This window comes from Lissotriton vulgaris, chromosome 1_1, assembly GCF_964263255.1.
Source record: "Lissotriton vulgaris chromosome 1_1, aLisVul1.2, whole genome shotgun sequence".
NCBI classification, from domain to species: Eukaryota; Metazoa; Chordata; class Amphibia; order Caudata; family Salamandridae; genus Lissotriton; species Lissotriton vulgaris.
In genome coordinates this window covers 4,097,990-4,112,918 of record NC_141685.1, presented here as the reverse complement: position 1 = coordinate 4,112,918, position 14,929 = coordinate 4,097,990, and the positions used below count along the sequence as shown (strand labels likewise).

The 14,929-nt window shown below is 48.4% G+C and overlaps 1 protein-coding gene across 1 annotated transcript in view; it reads right to left on the bottom strand.

Annotated features, from left to right (window-relative positions):
- LOC147736928 (E3 ubiquitin-protein ligase TRIM39-like) overlaps nt 1–14,929 on the bottom strand; it is a 299,338-nt gene that overhangs the window by 248,855 nt on the left and 35,554 nt on the right. The window contains exon 2 of the mRNA XM_086934083.1: nt 746–1,164. Coding sequence (XP_086790209.1) covers nt 746–1,164 — 419 coding nt within the window. The remainder of the gene's footprint in view (nt 1–745; nt 1,165–14,929) is intronic.

Here is a 14,929-nt window from a genome sequence, read left to right as displayed (position 1 = left end):
CCCGTGTTTCTGTTTATTTGTGCACCGAGACAGGTAGAACTCCGGGGTCTTCGGGTGTTATCCCTGACACCTCTGGACGGAACCAAAAAGTCCAGAACTCCAGTGCCATCGGCCTGTGTCCTCAATATAAACTCCTAAATAGGGCATGTTGGATACCTTGGACACTCTATTAGCGTTAATAAACAAAGAGTTCAAATAATATCTCTTAGTTTCAGCATTTTTTACGATTTAGATTAATTGACGTCCATATCAAGTCCACTCATGAAAGTCATATTGTAAGAAAACCTAATTGATTTTGAGTGGTACATTCCAAGATACAGCCCCTTCATCTTTGGTACCCCAGTAGATAAGGTGCCCAGTGCAATTGAAGCACCCTGTCTCAGAGCACCAACTGTGAGAGCCCCTTCCTCGCCCTGTGTTGGATACTAGGGATCCTACAAGAATACATCTTGAAAGAAGTAAAGAAGCAAACTAGGCCTTTGGCTTTCAGATGGGTCACTGGTTATCTTAGTTTTCTTTTTTTCCGTTATTATTTTTTAGATATTGTTCTAGAAATCAGGCCACACAGGCTCTAACCACTGTGTTGTTCAACTTTGAATGTAGGGCTGCTATGACACTAGAGCTGGTGCAAAACAACTTCATGATTTGCTTCCACAAATGCTAGATAACAAAAATGTTAACTACATTTAACTAAACCAAGTATTATCTAACATTATAAGAACACTGCTTTCAATTAATTTCTTACCTTGAACTCAAGGACAGCTTCTTCTATAGGAACAACAAAGTGATGTTTATGATCAGACGACATGCTGCACACAAGGCAAATTGCTTTTTGATCTTTCTTACAAAAGAGTTGTAGCCTCTCTTCATGTTTCACACATATAGTATTCCCTTGGAATCCCCATGTAGGCAAGGGGGTGTGTTTGATAGCTTGAACCATGCTTGATAGTACCCTATTGCGTTTCAGGTTTTCTTTAGGCACCACCTCCCTGCATTGAGGGCAGTGTGCATGTGTACCTTCTCCCTTCCAACTTTCGCTGACACAGTATAGACAGAAGTTGTGTCCACACTCGGTAGTGACTGCATCTTCAAAGTACTTGAAGCAGATACTGCATGTAGCCTCTTCCTGAAGAAACCTCATTGGGCTTGCAGCAGCCATGGGTCCTGCAAGAGAGAAGTAATAAGGGCTTCAGTGAATTTGGATTTGCTTCAAATATCACAGGACACAGTGACAGGGATAAGTGTAAGGTATTCGATAGTGTACCCTCGCCAATAGCAGTCGAGTGTCGTACATTTTCAAAGACGAGCATACAGCCAATGAGTAATAGGAGAGGACGCTGAGGTAAAGACTGTTAATGCATTATGTTGTAGTGTTTTTAAACAAGTGAGTCTTCAAATCTTTCTTAAATTGCAGCTGTGTTTAGTTCCAATTCCAAATCCTGGGTGCATAGATGGAAAAGAACCCAGGAGGTGCCAGCCAATTCAGTAGTACTTACTCCTGCCCCGAGGGTCTCAGCTGTTATAGTAAACCCTTCTCTGGAGAATGCCAGCTGTTTTATTAATAACCAGCTCTGCACTGGGTGGTACCATCGGTTCAATAATATCAAGTACTGCCCTGGTGGGTACAATTCAGCCCCCTGTGTGAAGGTACAAGCCAGTACAATAATGCCAAGCTCTGCCCCTAGATTGCCAGCCATACCATGTTATGCTACGTTATATTTATTTCTACACTGCACAAATACCCAGAGGTGTCTTGGTGCTATCTCTGCTATAACAGATTGACATAGAGCTCACTGATTTCCAAACAGCCTTGTTTTTAAAGCTTTTCGAACTGACAGTAGATGGGTCATGGATTTAACATGCATGTGTAAGATATTCTGGGGCATATTTACAATAACTGGCGCATCCCTGCATATCAGCAGGGATGCGCCAGTTATTGTGCATCACGGCTCTGCCACCATGGATGCGCCGCATTTACAATGTGGCGCACCATGGGGCAAAAACGGACAGATGCGTGATGCATCTGTGCCGTAAAGGCGGCGCATTGTTGGAGTTTCAGCTGCAGCAAGGCTCGGGGGTGTCCTATCCCTAACATGCTGCAACAATTCCTACGCCTTCTTCAATCAGGCGCGTGTTTTTGACACAGCATGGCCCTAAAAGTGACTGAGTGAAATCTTGTAGATTGTAGATTAGATGGGGATACAACGGATTCTGGATGGATTTGGTCTTTTCTGTAGACAATATGGTCTAGAGATCAATGCAGGGAAGACCAAATTCATGATTTTTAACCCCTCACCTAAGACTAGACCTAATCCATTACTGAGCTCTGTAAACCTGGAGAGGGTAAAAACATTCCAGTACCTGGGGGTAACCCTGCATGAGAATTTATCCTGGGAACCACAAATAGCAAGATCTCGGATAAAGCTGTCTCAATTGTCCGGGGCAATTCTGAAGGTTGCGAACACTTCCACTTTTAAACCCATTACCCCAGCAGTTGAAATGTATAAAACACAAGCTAAAGCGGCTGCATCATATGGTAGTGAGCTATCGGGGCACAAAGCAAGGACAGCGTTGGCCAGCATAGAAAATAATTTCTTGAGACGTCTCCTGGCCCTCCCCCGTGGCACACCCCTGCTTCCCTTAAGATTAGATGTGGGTCTTCCCCCCATAGGCGAGGATCTGGAACTAAAGCCACTAAGATTCTGGCACAGGCTCTGGACTACCAGTGAGCTTGCACATTATAGGCAAGATCTCATCCACGTTATGAATTTGAACAAATGTGATAAAATTCCGTGGCTGGCATTTGTAAAGAAAGAACTGCACCGGCTACGTCTTCATGAGCTATGGTAGGCCCCTGAGCTAGGCTGTCAAAAAGTCTCTCGAAAAAGACTGGTGGAGATTCATAAGGAGAGAAGTCTTGCTTCCCTTGTGCTTGCACCCCACAATGGGATTTTAACTGAACGTTTTCTGGATTCCAAAAGTTCTTATCACTTTGAAAGTTTTATGGATATCATTTTCCCGATACTGGCAAGAAAACTGTTCATCCAATGGAGGCTAGGTACACTGCCCATTAAATCTTTTACATGCAAATAGGCAAAGGGGGATGACAAAACTTGCCCAGGCTGTAGTAACTATGATGAGGAGGAAATCCATGTTCTGTTCTTTTGCCCAGCCTACAATAGACCAAGGAAACATTGGCTAGTGCCTATATGTAGGAATTTGGGCATAAGGAGTTTTGTGATTTCACACAGAATATTGAAAACAAATACTTCCCCTCATATAGTATTTGCAGTTGCTAAGTTTTTAATGGCCATGTGGCACATCAGGAGGAAACTACTAAAAGCCTGACTACCAAAGGACGGAACTTTTATATAACTGTATTGTCAATGTACCTTCTGACCTTCAATTGGAAATTGATTCTTTTCTTCTTTATTTCCTCTTCCAAGTGTTTTAACTATAATGTGGACATTTTACGATGTATGTTTTTATGATATATGTTTTTATATGTATCTTTTATGGCCTATATGGCCGAAATAAAGAATATTTGGATTGGATTGGTATACGCCATTGAAAGTACTGGAGACGTGACTGCTGTTTTCAGTGAGACTGGAGGAATGTAAGGAAGGATCTTTTTTATTCTCTTTATAGATGAAAGGAAGAGGAAATTACCGTTTTGAGCTGGTCACCATATGTTAGCCTGTGGATTACTAACACTCCTACATTTTGAGCCTTCCTGATTGGAGCCGAGTAGAGTGCCCAACTCTTGTGGCCACCAAGACGGGGACCAGAAGAATTTCCAAATGGTATGACACCCGTTTTCCCAGAATTTCATTTCAGGCAGATTTTGGACATCCAGTCACTGACTGCCTGCATACTATCATGGAATCTGATGCCAGTGTCTATCACTACTGGACAAGGAGATGACAATCTGCTTATCGTCAGTGTGGGATGTGACAGAGAATCCGAAAAATCTGTTTACATCGGCTAAAGTGGTGACATACACGTTAAACAATGCTGGACTTAGTAAGTACCCCTGAGGGACTCCGCAGGACAGTGAGAAGGGTTCAGAGACAAATGCATTAAGTGCCACCAATTTTTCTTGTCCAAGAAGAAAAGATCATCATCTTAGCAGGGCCAGTGCAGCCCTCTGATTCTGGTGTTGTGGAGGCGGTCTATCAGCAGATCATGGTTGATTGTGTTGAATGCTGCCAATAGATCGAGTAAGAGGAGGACTGCTCTACCACCCGTTCAACTGCCACCCTTATCTCCTCTCTTGGCATGATCAAGGCCACCTCGGTGCTGTGGTCATTTCTTAATCTTAACTGGGTTGAATACAGAAAAAGATTTACTTGTGTAAAGGTGGAAAGTTGTTGGTTCATGGCCTTATCCACTATCTTGACTGGCAGTGGTTTCATACGCTGACGACTCACAGCTTGTTATCTCCATCTGCAAGCAACCTGTAGTCACAGCTGCCATATTTCATGCATGTCTCTCAGAGATCATGACCTGGATGAACCATAGCTCCCTGAAAATAAACACTGATAAAATGGAAGGGATAGAATTCGGTCATGGCCGGTCCCTGTGGAATGACTCCTGGTGGCCGATTGAAGCCGAGAATTGTCCTCGTTCCGTCACCAAAATCAGGGATCTCGGGGTCATCTTTTATGACCAGTTGAATTTTTCAGCACAAGTGAATAGTCTCACTTCTTCCTGTTTCTTTCTATTTAAAACTTTGAGAAAGATCTTTCCGTTTATCTCACAGGAACTACAAAAGACAGTGATCGTGTTAGACCTGTCAGCCCTAGGGTGGTCTTTCCCTGTTTTTTTCGCCCTTGCCTCTTTTTTTCCACTCTCTTTTTCATTGGCCTTAGGTCTCCGAGCGCCTTCCCATTGCTAATCAATGCTAAGGTGCAGGTGCTCTCATCTTCCAACATGGCTGCCACAGGCCCCTGCTACTGCAGAGTGGTCTTTTTAGTAGCATCCTAGTTGCCAGGAGCTGGCTGGAACCCTTAAACATTGTTGCAACACCAGCCTGCCTTGCCTGCCCATAGCTAGAGTGAGGAAGCTCCTGGAACCTTCCAGAAGAGGGGGGGGGGTCTGCTGTTTGCCGACTTAGAGCGTGGTCACCTGACCTGGGCATATATAAGGAAAGGAGGGAAACTTTTTAGTTAGTTGGGACAACACTGACCTGGGGGACCCTACGCAGGAGACTTAGGCGGTAGGGCCTAGTCAGGGACCTATACCACTGGGAGTGACAGGGCCTAGGTGCTGCCTTCCAAGCTGAGTGAGGAACACTGATCTAGCCCACTGACCTGGCCCGGCGGGAGGGGAACCCAGGGACCACCTGCAGTGACCTGCTGAGACTGTCCTGCCTCCAGCCTCCAACTCCACCCTCCCTCCAAGAATCTACTTCTAAATGGCACTGGAACCATTTAGCACTGAGAAGACCACCCATCTGTGCCCCCAAGGACTGCTGGGGATCAACCAGGTAATGGGCTGTGCCATCTCTGCCCCCTTGGTCCTAGTCTGTGCCCCTGCGCTGTCCGGTCTCATCTCCCCTGCTAAACTGCCTGGACTGCCTGATAAGCGCTCTCCTTTCTTGGCTCGCTATAACACTGACCTGCCTGATTGCTGGGACTGCTATATTGCCTACATTATCTACCCAGCCCTCTCCTACTGTGCCCTTGAGCAGCGCTGTAACCTGCCGACCTCCTGCCTGCCCCTTGCGCTATCGCTGCCAAGCGCTTCTCTAACTTGTGCCCCGGCGCTGAGGTCCTTGAGCACTGTATCCCCAGAGGCGCCGCAAACGCCATCCGACTTACCGCTATAGTGCGGGAGCCCTCTGAGCCTGCCTGCCCCCGCTGTGGCCCTGTGCTCTCGGTCATCTGCCCCGGCGGCCCCCGGTGCCAGGAGAGGGCCGCCGCTGTGTTGCTGTAGGCCGCACCCGGCCCGATTGTGCGAGTTCCCTGCGGCGGCCCCCGGAGCCTTGGGGAGACCGCCGCGAACTACGACTAGGCTGCGCTTGGCCTGAAGCCACTGCACTCCCCTCACGTGACGAGGGCACCCGTCCGCGTCATAGGCCGCACCCCCGCCTCTACTGTGATTGGCCGCCGGCCTCGCCCCCCTTCAAGACAGGCCTCTGATTGGCCCAATCTGGGAGAAGCCCCAGCCCAACCCGGGAGAAGCCCTGGCCCGGTCCGAGTCTCATCGCGGAGGGGGCCGGGAGGAAAGGAAGCCCCCTCTGACTAGCTGCACCCTCGGGCCGGTGGAATTATCAGCGCGGCCCAGTGAAGCCCGGCTGCGCCCCGCGACCAGCCCTGCGACACAAGCCCTCCTTCAACCAGCTGACCCACGGCAAGGGGCCCGTGGAGGCCCGAAGAAAAAGGTAAACCCCCGGGGAGGAGGGCGGAAGGCCGCAGGAGGCCCCGAGTTTGCCCCTCCCCAGGGGAAGCTGAAGTTGGGTCCCCGTTGGCCCTAATTGACTCTTTCGACACTGGAACTGGGCCAGAGCCCGAAAGACACCTTTGGGGCCTGAGTTAGGAAACGTTAACCCCCGGCTGGGGGAATATGGTCCCTACCGACTACTGCTAGGCTCTGATCCAGGGGAAAGTTACTGTTGCCGGCTGAGATGTTGCCTGGTTGCTAATTATATGTGAATTCCTGATTGCTAGAACACTGACCAGACGAAACATTTTATGCCTACCTGATGACATGCTTACCTTGACTAGATGAAGTGTTTAGGCCGGCAGGAGAAGCTGTTGACTCAAGGCCTACAGTTGTATGATGTAATGTTTATTACTGAGTGATGAAACGCTTATTCCCTTAATGAAATGGTTATGGAAACATGCTGCATTATTGAATTGCTCCCTTGGCTCCACTCTAATGAAATGTACTGATGGGATGTTGATACCTTGATCATTGAAAATTACTTTGAATGATTTGTAGCCGTGATTTTGATTCTAGATAAGAGTATTGTTTTAATCAACGTCACTGGTGTGGTGTCAGTCATTGCGTGCGTTTATTGTCTCAGTGGATGTGTGTGCTGTATGGTCACTTTACACCTAAGCTTTCGGGTGCCTACCTGCTCGTGCCAAGCTACCCCCTGTGGGATTGGAAACCCCAGTTCCTACAGATGGTGAGTCTCTTTTTGTCTAAATTAGACTACTGAAGCCCTCTTTTGGGCATTGACAAGACTCAGATGAGGAAACTCAAGTCCTTACAGAATGCAGCACCAAGACTGCTTCTGAACATCCCCAAAGGACAACCAACTTCAGCGGTTATTAAATCACTGCACTGGATTCCTATCCAGCAGCGGGTGGAATTTAAGGCTTTGTGCCTGGTCCAGAAAGCACTTCACGGGGTGGTGCTGAGGAAAATTCAAGAATGTTCTCACCCTAAATCCCTTCGCGTGCTCTTAGATCTCCCAACTTACGCCTACTTCAGATTGCTAAAATGGGGAGGCAGGACATTATTGAACGGCGCAGCAAAATTATGGAACAAAATGCCAACGGCCATGAGATTCCAAGCAAATCGGCAGATTTCTAGGAAAGATCTGAAAACATGGCTTTTCTCATCCATCTGGTCCCTTTGTAGTGTAGTTCCTATATTCCCAATAGGCTCTGCGCATTGGAATAATATATCCTATAGATGTGATATAGGACTGAGGTCTATTGAATATACTAAACTTAATTGTGAGTGCCAGCTAGCTCAGAGGTCACCGGCTTCAGAAGCAATCAAACCCTACCGAAATCCCCTAGACCACCAGCCTTCCTCATCAACATCCCTATTGAACCCAAAGTAGAAAGATCCAACACGAATTTCATGCTTATTAATTGCAGATCCGCCTCGAAGCATGCCACAGAGCTGGCAGAAACCATACTCAATCATGACATAGACATAGCCTTCCTCACCGAAAAGCAGCATATACAGCAGCGTATTTACAAGGACAGTAGGTTCTGCCACCAATGCATACTCACGGATACAACGTGCACTTTAAACATTTTCTGAGATAGCCGACATCTGCAGGTATTTTTTGATGCGTCATAGGACATGACTCGATTGACGCACGCACCATTATACGTATATGCTAACATTCTGTAGCTCGCCAGTCTGTTGTCGTTGTAGGTTTCACAACGGCAAAGAAAGCAGTGCTGAACGGGAGAAACAAAGTTGGGGCTGCTGGGGTATCGAGTCAGAAGAGGGTGGGGGCGGAGAAGGAAGAGAATGCCAGGGAGGTGGAGAGCAAAGGTAAACAACTGTTGCCGCAGCCACTTTTACGGGAGAAACAAAGTTGGAGCTGCTGAGGTATTAAGTTGGAAGAGGGTGGGGGCGGAGAAGGAAGAGAGAGCCGGGGAGTTGGAGAGCGAGGTAAACAACTGTTGGTGCTGCCCTGAAAGTGAATGGGAGAAACAAAGTTGGGGTTGCTGGGGTATCAAGTCGGAAGAGGGTGGGGGCGGAGAAAGAAGAGAAAGCCGGGGAGGTGGAGAGCGAAGGTAAACAACTGTTGGCGCGGCCACATTTACGGGAAAAGTTGGAAGAGGGTGGGGGCGGAGAAGGAAGAGAGAGCCGGGGAGGTGGAGAGCGAGGTAAACAACTGTTGGTGCTGTGCTGAAAGTGAACGGGAGAAACAAAGTTGGGGCTGCTGGGGTATCAAGTCGGAAGAGGGTAGGGGCGGAGAAAGAAGAGAAAGTCGGGGAGGTGGAGAGCGAGGTAAACAACTGTTGGCGCAGCTCTGTAAGTTACAGCACGCGCGTGCACACAATGGCAAAAGTGAAAGCAGGCTGGCGAGTGGCAAATGGCAGCTGTGCACATCACGCTTGCTTGTGCGCGTAATAGCAAACTGGTGGCCGGACTGGGTAGCACTTTGGAAAGCCCCTTACTAAATTTCTCGCATGTGCAGCGCATGCGCTGACTTTAGCGAGACCTAAAAAAGAGGTCTGGATGCGGCAGCTGGGTCCTCCATATGAGAAATTTTGAGCAACGCTGAGCGAGGAACTTCCTGGCCTCCTCAGGGGTAGACTGAGATGCTTAGAGCATTGGCAGGGGAGCCCTTGTTCCCGCAAACCTGGTGAATAGCAGCTGCCCTCTGGGAGAGCAGCGCTGCCAGAGTGTGGTCAGGTGAGGCCCACGGCCTGCTGGAGAGCAAGAGGTGGGTGCGGCCTGATCCCGGGAACGGGATACAGGCCTGGATTAAGCCCACACAATGGAAGGTAGGACTAGCGATCTCCCTTTCTGGCCCCTTCCACCCTGGAGTTAGATTAAACTGAATATTTCGGGGATTGCTGGGGGGACAGCAACAGCAATGATGGAGATGAGGTGAGTGGTGGTTCTTCATAGTGCTGCCTGGGACCTCACTCCCCACAATTTGGATGTGATGGCTAACACCATGTAACAGCGAGGGGCACTGAAGCAACAAAAAGTAGTGGCTATCACTGTGCGGAATCACTTATACCTCCAACACTCCCTGGGGGGGGGCATGGTGCTAAGCCTCCATATCATGCTGGCTACAGCTAGACCCGGCTTTTGGATCTCTACCTTGAGAGCAAAACGCCAATTCACCAAAACCACCAACACGACCCATAGCTGTAAACTCTCATTCTACCCACCTAATCACCTGCCTCACCACAGGACCACCCCGGTGACCATCTACTCCAACTGCACCATCTTGAGCCAAGCTAACAACGACAATCTGGAGGTCTTTGATCTCCTCTTCCCCTCTCTTCACTCCAACCCAATCCTCGCATCAACCTCCTCCCCTATGCCCCCTTCCCAACCGGGCAACCAGCCCCCCATGCCCAGTTCACCCCCGCATCCTCAGCCACCTACGCTCAACCCCAAACCCTCCCCACTCCTTGCAGCTCCAGTTCTCCCCCGCATCCTCAGTCACCTACGCTCAACCCCAAACACTCCCCACTCCTTGCAGCTCCAGTTCACCCCCGCATCCTCAGCCACCTACACTCAACCCCAAACCCTACCCACTCCTTGCAGCTCCAAGGACTTGGCCATGCCCCCTGGTATAGGCCTTCAGTCAGATCTTCCCCCTAGGCTTAACATCCCCCTATCTGCCCCAGATGATCGCAATACATCCTCCGTAGCTCCCAACCCCTAGCCTTGACCCTTCTTCAAGACCAAACGACCACCACACCCTGATCCCCCACACCATACTAAGCCTAACATCCCCCTACCTGCTCCAGACGAGCGCAATACATACTCCGCTGCTCCCAACCCCCAGTCTCGACCCTTCTCCAAGCCTAAACGACCACCACACCCTGATCCCCCACACTATACGACCTACTCTAGTACCCTATCCGGTAACGTAATAAAAAAACAAAAGACAACACATCTCCAGCAATGCACCAACAGGCCGTAGTGACCCCATCCAGAAGTAACCCCCCCCCCCCAACTCAAGATGAGACGGACTGCCGTCTTGTCCGTATCGAAAATCAAGTCACCGTTATAATACAAGGACTGAATCTCATCCTATCCAACCTCTTGACGCTTCACCGCCCCCCCTAAACTCCCACCCCTCTCCCACTGTTCTTCACCCCACACGCCCTAGGCATACAAAGCCCCCGCCCCCTAGGCAGGCACCCCGTCCCTCCCCGCACCATGCCACGAGACCAAGTAGAACCGCAGAAGACATGTCCCCAGAGGAAGCGCTTGAGCTGGCCTCCTCATACATCACCCCTCACAGTGAGCAATCTACAATCCAGGTAATCACCGGCTCCAGAAGCGAACAAACCCTCCTGAAATCCCTTAGACTACCAGCCTTCCTCATCAACATCCCTATTGAACCCAAAGTAGAAAGATCCAACACGAACTTCATGCTTATTAACTGCAGATCCGCCTTGAAGCATGCCACACAGCTGGCAGAAACCATACTCAATCATGACATAGACATAGCCTTCATCACCGAAACCTGGCTAAATGACTGTTCGCCTCCCATTCTGGATATGCTCGTACCCCTGTGCTTCTCTATCATCAGCAAAGGATAGGAAGGACCAAATAGGCGGTGGCGTGGCAATTATCCACAACAACAACAACATATCGATTTCTGAAATAGAGTCCATTAACCACAACTCTTTTGAATGCCTAACCACCAACATCAGTAACGCCAACAACACTGTACTCCATTGAAACCTCCTGTACCATCCATCAGGCAACACCACCTCATTCACGGAGCACCTGTCAGACCTGATAGCCCACTGCTCCCTCCGAAGCACTAACAACATAATTTTAGGCGACCTCAATCTCCACTGGAATGATGAGAATAGTGTTTCAGTACAAGCACTGAATGATCTATTTCACTCTAGCAAGCTTCCCTAGCACTGCTCAAAAGAAACCGACAATAAAAGGGGCAATCCTGGACGCCATCATCGCCCAACAGGATGCAGCCACTATAGACCACATCCTTCCAGTCGACTGGTCGGATCATCACCTATCGCAACCGATCATGTGTCAGCCCTCCACCAGAGACCCCCTACGTGGTCTAGGAACCTATCGCAAATCAACACTGTTGACTTAGAAGAAAAAATATTCTCCCTCCTATCTATCTCCCCGGACGGCCTCTCTACTGCAGAACTCACAGCACACTACAACACAATAATGTCCTCCATCTTAGACCAACTCGCCCCGTGAAACCGAAAAAAAACAGGAGCATCCCCTCAAGAACATGGTTCAATAAGGGCATCAATGAGGAAAGAAGGCAACTCAGAGCCTCAGAATGGCTCTGGAGAAAGAACCCCTCCCCTAGCCACTACGAAAAGCTCAAATCAGCAAGAAGAAAGTACAACAACCATATCAACAATGAAAAAAACAACTTCTTCTGTACTGCGCTCGATAAGGCAAAAAACAGACCAAGAGAACTATTTGACATTATTAAAAAACGAAAGTCCAAACCGTCAAATTCCCTTGTCCAGCCCTCTAAAGCCTTATGGGATAACTTTGCCAACTTTTTTAATGACAAAATCGACAAGATCGAACTTTCCCTTGACATCAGCCCACATCCTCCAGGCAACAACCTCACAACAATTGAAACCACCTCGAGCAGGCGACCCACAATTACCTGGTCCGCCTTTGACCCTGTCACTGAAACTGAGATTCTCAACTTAATCGCCACATCCAAAACCTCATCCCACAACTTGGACCCTATACCATCCCAATTGGCCAAAGATCTGAAACTCTCCCTTGCCCCACTCTGGTGCAAAATCATAAACAGCTCTCTAAAAACAGGCACCATACCTGACTGACTAAGGTCGGACAAGTAACACCTCTCTTGAAAAAAACAGGCCTAGACTCAAACGACCTGAATAACTTCAGACCGGTCTCCAATCTTCCCTTCTTGGCCAAAATTCTGGAAAAATGCATTCTCTGTCAACTGAACAAACATATCGACACTATCAACCTGCTAGACCAGCATCAATCAGGTTTTAGAAAAGGTTGTAGCACCAAAACTGCAATCCTTAACATTGTGGATGACATCCGTCACTCCCTTGACTCAGACCATTGCTGTTTACTCATCCTCCTTGACCTGTCAGCAGCCTTCGACACAGTAGATCATAGTCGTCTCATTAAGGCCCTCAAAGAGAGAGTTGGTGCAGATGAACAGGTTCTGCAATGGTTCTCATCCTTCTTCCAGAATCGCTCCCAGAGAGTCAAAATCAAATCCTTTACTTCTGACCTTCTCCCCGTGAACAAAGGCGTCCCCCAAGGTTCCGTTCTCTCCCCTAAATTGTTCAACATATACATGGTACCCCTCACCTCCATTCTGAATAAGGCCAACATCCCCTTCCATCTATACGCAGATGACACCCAGATATACCCTGAATCCTCCTCCTTCAACGACATTCTAAGACTCAGTAATACTCTCAACGAAGTCCAAGAGTGGCTATCATCGAACCACCCTAAACTCAATCAAGGTAAAACCGAGATCCTCCTCATCTCCAACAAGGAAGAAAACTCGCAAATGACGGAGTGGCGGAAAGTCATTGATACTCTCAACGCGAATCTCACCCTGACAAACTCGGTAAAATCACTGGGAGTCACCCTGGACCAAAAACTATCCATGACTAACCACATCAAAAACTCTGCCAAGAGTGCCTTCCTCAATCTGAAGCTACTCAACAAAATCAAACCCCACATTCCACCTATGAACCTCAAACAAGCCACCCAATCTCTGGTGTTATCCAGACCGGACTACGGGAACGCAATCCTCTCTGGTACGCCTCTCTTCCATCTAGCACCCCTAAAAACTACTCTCAATGCAGCTGCCAGAATGGTTTCAGGAGTTAAAAAAATTTGACCACATTTCTCCCGCACTCAGAGAGCTAAAACGGCTCCCAGTGGAAATGGGGGCCAGCTTCAGAACGGCCTGCCTGAGACACAAAGCCTTGCACACAGGGAAACCAGAATACCTAGCCTCGAAACTCAAGAAAGGTGGTCAATCTAGAAGACTCAGAAGCTCCAACTCCCTCCTTCTCATCCCCCTGAAAACACGCGAACAGAAAACGGCAAACCGCTCCTTTGCAGGGAATGCTCCAAAAATCTAGAACGCCATCCCCGTGGACATCAGAACTATTCCCTCCTTTCTAAAGTTTAAAAGCCGCCTAAAAGACCTCTACCTAAACTGTGCCTTCCTGAGCCCAGTTACGTAACTCACAAGCTCTAACATGTCAGTCTTCAGACTGCACGCACCTGCAACCGACCTCATCCCCTCTATCCTCCCCATCACATGGGGTCTACTCCACTAGGAGAATTTCTCAGGATAATTATTTGCCGAGTCAGCAAGAAATCTTTTTGACTGTTCTACCTCAACGACGACCTCCGATCCCCTGAACCCTATTCCTCAGCGTCACACCTCATTGCCTGTGGTCTATCTGAACGCTTATCTTTGTGTATATTTTACTTGTTGACTCTGTATTTGACTTATACATATCCTGTTGTGAAGCGCTCCGATACCCTCGGGTCTGTCTAGCGCTATAGAAAACTTCTAAAATAAAACTAATAAAATGTATAGTACCCACATTTACACTGAAATACAGGTACATGGCCTTGCCTAGTTCTTTCACCACCTGTGTATTCACTAGTCTCCAGGTGGTCATCCTCCATGAAAGAGGTTCTCTAACTTTGGTGGTAGTTATGATACTTATAGAGGAGTATGGCCTTTATCCTCCTTGCCGAATATCTGGCTTTCGAGATCCTCCCTGCACTACCCCTGGGTACCAGAATGTAATCAAGTCAAGTGCGGAGGATATGGAAAGTCAGGAATCCTTTCAGTAAATCACTTCTGTTTTCCAGGGTGTTCTGGAGCCAGACGGAACCAATGCTACTTCCGTTGAGAGTCAAGCCACATAGTTTCAGAGATCCTGACCTATAGATCACCACAGATGCCGACTCGCATATACGTGCTAATCTGGACTTGCTGTTACAGAGGCTAGAAGAGAACATTAAACATGAGTGGAGCGAATGTGAGGGGGCTGCACTGGAGGGAGGGGGGCACCCACCCTCACATAGCAATGTCTATATAGCAGTGGGCTAACTATGATGGGGGCGTCGCTCTGCCCAATCTGATATCGTGGACCTATGGGGCACTAATACGGAAAACGAAGGGCTCTTTGATGACGAGGATTGGCAGGAAGCCCTAAAATTCCCAGCAGAAGGTGCCATAAGGGCAAGCTTTAGGCTAATAGAAATCAAGGTACTGTCAAGGTCATATTATACAAGAATCCTGCTTCACAAGATGGGCAACGCCGAAAGCCATTTGTGCCTTAGCAGGTGTGGAGAGTAAGAGACTTTCTTTCACACTTGGTGAAAAAGCCCTGTAATCCGTTCATTCTGGGACAAAGTGAACAAATCTCTGGAGAAGATGGTGGGGATAGACAGTGACATATCACCTTGCAGGGCCTTGCTGGGTAAAAGGGACCCCTCTGAC